Source organism: Carassius auratus, chromosome 15, assembly GCF_003368295.1.
Source record: "Carassius auratus strain Wakin chromosome 15, ASM336829v1, whole genome shotgun sequence".
NCBI lineage: Eukaryota > Metazoa > Chordata > Actinopteri > Cypriniformes > Cyprinidae > Carassius > Carassius auratus.
In genome coordinates, this window is record NC_039257.1 from 7,921,686 (window position 1) to 7,927,685 (window position 6,000).

At 36.5% G+C, this 6,000-nt stretch overlaps 1 protein-coding gene across 1 annotated transcript; it reads left to right on the plus strand.

The window, feature by feature from the left end:
- Positions 1–4,470: 4,470 nt before the first annotated feature.
- On the plus strand, positions 4,471–5,700 carry LOC113115521 (C3a anaphylatoxin chemotactic receptor-like). The gene has a single exon (XM_026283111.1). It carries the CDS (start codon positions 4,576–4,578, stop codon positions 5,524–5,526), a length of 951 nt encoding a protein of 316 aa, XP_026138896.1. The 5' UTR covers positions 4,471–4,575; the 3' UTR covers positions 5,527–5,700.
- Positions 5,701–6,000: the final 300 nt, after the last annotated feature.

Below are 6,000 nucleotides of genomic sequence, written 5' to 3' on the forward strand. Positions count from 1 at the left end.
CTCTCAGCTGTTATTCCACTCCATGATTCTTTAACAACATTCCACAATTCATTCACATTTCTTGGTTTTGCTTCAGAAACAGCATTTTTGATATCACCCCACAAGTTCTCAATTGGATTAAGGTCTGGAGATTGGGCTGGCCACTCCATAACATTAATTTTGTTGGTTTGGAACCAAGACTTTGCCCGTTTACTAGTGTGTTTTGGGTCATTGTCTTGTTGAAACAACCATTTCAAGCGCATGTCCTCTTCAGCATAGGGCAACATGACCTCTTCAAGTATTTTAACATATGCAAACTGATCCATGATCCCTGGTATGCGATAAATAGGCCCAACACCATAGTAGGAGAAACATGCCCATATCATGATGCTTGCACCTCCATGCTTCACTGTCTTCACTGTGTACTGTGGCTTGAATTCAGAGTTTGGGGGTCGTCTCACAAACTGCCTGTGGCCCTTGGACCCAAAAAGAACAATTTTACTCTCATCAGTCCACAAAATGTTCCTCCATTTCTCTTTAGGCCAGTTGATGTGTTCTTTGGCAAATTGTAACCTCTTCTGCACATGCCTTTTTTTTAACAGAGGGACTTTGCGGGGGATTCTTGAAAATAGATTAGCTTCACACAGACGTCTTCTAATTGTCACAGTACTTACAGGTAACTCCAGACTGTCTTTGATCATCCCGGAGGTGATCATTGGCTGAGCCTTTGCCATTCTGGTTATTCTTCTATCCATTTTGATGGTTGTCTTCCGTTTTCTTCCACGTCTCTCTGGTTTTGCTCTCCATTTTAAGGCATTGGAGATCATTTTAGCTGAACACCCTATCATTTTTTGCACCTCTTTATAGGTTTTCCCCTCTCTAATCAACTTTTTAATCAAAGTACGCTGTTCTTCTGAACAATGTCTTGAACGACCCATTTTCCTCAGCTTTCAAATGCATGTTCAACAAGTGTTGGCTTCATCCTTAAATAGGGGCCACCTGATTCACACCTGTTTCTTCACAAAATTGATGACCTCAGTGATTGAATGCCACACTGCTATTTTTTTGAACACACCCCTTTCAACTAATTCAACTAATTGCCCAATTGCACAGCCTTAAGAGCGTGCATATCATGAATGCTGGGTCTCATTTGTTTTCTGAGAATCTACTGAACCTACTGGTAACTTGTTTGCCACGTAGCAATAAAAAAATATACGAAAAACCTTGATTATTCTGGTTAGTCACATTGTACTGCTATTATTTTGAACAATACTGTATATATATATATATATATATACTAAAATCAGACTTGTAACCCAAGGGTTGTGGGTTCGAGCCTCTTACTGGCAGGGATTTTAGGTGGGGGGTGTGATGCTGTTCACTGCTGTGTGTGCATTTTGGTTGGGATAAATGCAGAGCATTAATTCCAAGTAAGGGTCACCATACTTGGCCATGTCACTTTCACTTTCAAAAAACAGGCTTTTAACATCTTTGCAAATTTATTACAATTAATAAACTTGAATGATTCCATTGCATAAGTATTCAAACCCTTATCTGGGACAATTTAAATTGAGTTCAGGAGCATTCATATTGCTTGTAGATGTTCCTACACTTCAAATGAAGTTAACCTGTGGCAAATTCCATTTACAGTTAGAGCTAGGACACATTTCTCAATACTTAGGTCACTTTTACAAAACTCTTCACACAGTTCTCCTAACCAACTTTCAGCTTGGCAAAGCAGTTCATTTCACATTCAAAACGCACTACAACTACCAAAACACTCTCTTCAGTTCTCAAATCAACTCATTCTTCCAGAACACTAGCAAAGGTCGACAGTCGACAAACACACTTTGACATCCACAAAACAATGACCTAAAAACACTAACAACATGTAGCATTATACAATGTTTTCTTGTCTAAAACAAGGACACATCTCTGTTTATAATTCACTGCAATATAGGTTACTGGAATGAATCAGACATGATGCAGAATTCGTCAATATTTTATGTGGTTTATTTTTTTTTTTTCACTGAGAAATTCCAAAATAGAAGAATTTGTATCCTGATCATTGCATCTTCTTATATATCTATTGTAGTGCGAGTCAACCGTCGCTCAAGGGGGAAGCATTTCAGGTCCTACCGTCTTATTATATCTTTGGTTCTGGCCTTTTTCATATGTTGGTTCCCTTACCATGTTCACAAATTGTGTTTTATTTCATTAAATACAGTGGAGAATAAGCAGAATGCCAATGTTCGAGAAGTAATATCTAAAACAACACCTTTTGTGATTTGCCTGGCTTTTCTAAACAGCTGTCTGAACCCCATTCTCTATGTGTTCATGTGTAAGGAGTTTAAGAAGAAGCTCAAACAGTCTCTCTTGCTTTTGCTGGAAATGACTTTTGCCGAAGAACATCTAGACTTTCTGGATCACAAAGATTGCAAAAGACCCCAGTGCTTCCTTGACCAGCAGCAAATACAAGAAAACTACTAAAATAAATCTCTTAGTAGTTAAAATAGTTTGTGTATGTACAGACTTGTGATCAATGAAGTCAGTGTCTCAAAAATAAATCTCTGGAATTTACCTGTCTAGTGAAAGCCTCTCTTTTGATGTCTGGTGTCAAAGGATAATATCTTTCCATATAGTTTCACCTGGAACACACTTCTCTTTGCATTTAGCATTAATGGGTGAAATATCAGATTGCAGAAATAGAACTTAACATTGCGCAGTCATTAAATGTATTTCCCCACCTACTCCTTCCCACCATCACTCTTTAGTAAGTAAAGTGGAAGTTATAAAGAGTTGTTCACTGTCAAATGAAAAACTGAAACTCTAATTTGTATATTTTATGCATAAATGGTGCCTGTTGAAAGAATATTATATTTTTAATATTCTCCCTAACTGGGTGAAAATGTACATTTAGAATGATTCCAGAAATTATTTGTCATATAAAGGTGTATTTTATGAAGGTAGCATTTATTTGTTTATATATATATATATATATATATATATATATATATATATATATATATATATATATATATATATATATATATATATATATATATATATATATTGCTTTTGTTGTGTGTTTTGAGTCATCGTCCATTTGTACTATGAAATGCCGCCCAATCAACATTGCTCCATTTGACTGTATGAATTGAGAGTATGAATTCAGAATTTAGAATTCATCTGGGTACTTCTGTCTTCTGTCACGTCATCACATAACACCAGTAACCCAGTGCCACTGGAAGACATGCATGCTCAAGGCATCACACTGCTCCAGCATGTTTCACAGAGGATGATGCTTTGGATCATGAGCTGTTCCAAGTGTTCATACTTTTTTCTTCCTGTCCTCCGATCATTCACCACTGTTGTCCACCATGGACATCCAGGCCTTTTTATGTTGCAGAGCTCACTAGTGCTTTCTTTTCAAACTGTTGCTTTGTTGATTGGCCACTCATAATGTTCCTGCTATCTCTCTAATGGGTTTGTTTTATTTTTGAAGCCAAACAATTGTCTGTTTCACTTGTGTGGAGATCTCCTGTGACTGCATGCTGTGGGTTCAGATCAACTTCTTTCAAACGCAAATGACACAATTAAGATGTTCACCAATAACGTGGTGTAACCTAGGCAACAAACTTCTCTCAGAATGTGTGATTCATTGGTGGAAGTTCAGAATGGAGGAATAAAGTTTGCTCTTTCAGTGACATGGCATACAGTACAGCCAGTACAGTGTGTGTGTGTTTGTGTGTGTGTGTGTGTGTGTTATTGCCAGCCCTAGGCTCAAACTCACAACCTTAGGATTAGGAGTCAAACTCTCTAACCACTAGGCCACAACTTCCCCTACGTCGTTAAAAGGAACTTAAAATTGCACAAACTGATTTCAGCAAAAGTCTTATCAACTGATAAGAGAACATGCAAAGAGGTTTTATGAGCTTCAACACAGACTGAAGAAAATGAGTAAGAGTCTAATTTGTGTATTTTATGTATAATTGGTGTCTGCTGAATTTTTGTTATTATTTTACATTATAACTTGGTATTGCTTGATTGTTTATTTCTTGATTTTGTTTGCTTTATTTACTGCCTTTTATGCAACATTTAATATGAACAATAAAATATACTTAATATATGCTTAATATACTTTCACATTTTCAAAATTTCATCATGTATTTTATTTTTTCCAATTGCAAAAAGTGTGAAAATATTATTTAAATGTTTTTACAGTAAATAAATTTTTATTATAATCCTATTGTAAACTGACATTTTATAAAATGCCAACTTTTAGATGAAAATGGTGGAATTCCTCTTTAAAAATAAATGAAAGAAAGAAAGAAAGAAAGAAAAAGAAAGAAAGAAAGAAAGAAAGAAAGAAAGAAAGAAAGAAGCAAATATGAATAGATGTAAGTGAGAATGCAAAACTATGCTTCATATTGCATGTTCTCCTGGTGTATAAATATTTCTTGCATGTAAAATGGACCATTAAAAAATATTCGGATTCCAAAGACCAACTCTTATTGTGCTTTCTCTTGTTTTTGAGTAGCAGGAACTACTTTTGGACATCAGAATGTGACCAGATTCACAACAGACAATTCTACCATGCAGGCAGAGGACTTTTCGGGCATTAAAGTCTTCGAAATATGCATTTACTTGGCAATCTCTGTCGTAGGTCTCATCGGGAACGGGCTTGTAATATTTGTGACCGGCTACAAAATGAAGACAACTGTCAACTCCATTTGGTTCCTCAACTTGGCGATTGCAGACTTCATCTTCTCCTTAACTCTATTCATAAGATTCATTTTAGCCTTATGCAAGCTGGCTTGTCACTTTGGTGACTTCATATGGAAGTTTCTCCTATGTATGATTTACTTAAACATCTTTGCCAGCATTTTTCTGCTGACGACTATCAGTCTGGACCGATGCCTGTGCACATGGATGGTTGTGTGGAGTCGGAACAATCGAACCCTGTGCAAAGCTAGAATCATCAGCAAGGTTGTGTGGGTTTTATCTATCAGCTGCAGCATCCCCGCAGTCATCAATCACGCAACAGCAATGCCTGAAGTACACTGTAAAAATCCAACTTCTATAAAATCCTACAAGTCTTTGGTCACATTTAGGTTCATAGTGGGCTTCTTCATCCCCTTCCTGGTCATTGCATCTTCATATATAAGTATCGGATTGCGAGTCAAAAGCCTCAAAAAGAAGATGCAGTTCAGGTCTTACCGGATCATTATAGCTCTGGTCCTGGCCTTTTTTATATGCTGGCTTCCTTATCATATCCACGAGTTTTATGACATAAGTGCAAAGGAGAATCAGTGGAGTGAGTCTGCTAAGGATGTTTTAGTAAAAACAGAAGTTGTAGTGCACTGCCTGGCTTTTCTAAGCAGCTGTCTGAACCCCATTCTCTACGTGTTCATGTGTGATGAGTACAAGAAGAAGCTCAAACAGTCTCTGCTGCTAGTGCTGGAGACGGCTTTTGCTGAGGATCATCAGGACTTCAAAGTCTCAAACCAAACAGAAGACATCGCTATCTCTGTGCTTGCCAGCTGACACGATGAAAAACCAAGCCATTAAAATGATCCAGGCATTCATGACTCTGCTTCCTTACCTTGATAGCCGCACTTTTATGACTTATACAAATGAGGTTGAATAAAATATACAACCATTAACTGCATTATACGAGTGGAAATGTTGAATCAATGACTCAATCTTTTCTGTTTTGAAACTCTGGCTAAATCTTTTTGGCTATTTTAATGCAACATTATCTTATGTCATACATTTTATGGCATGATACTTAATTTTCAAACACAATGTGTTCCTGGATCAACATCACAATATTCAGGTTTAAGTGGTAGATTGTTTGAGCTCACGGATATGTTGGGTTTATTAGATTTGTTTAATAATTACAGTACCATTCAAAATGTTTGGGGTCAGTAAAATGAATATTTTTATTCAGCATTTTATTAAAAGTGACAGTAAAGTGACATTTATTTATTTTTTCATAAATGCTATTCTTTTGAACTT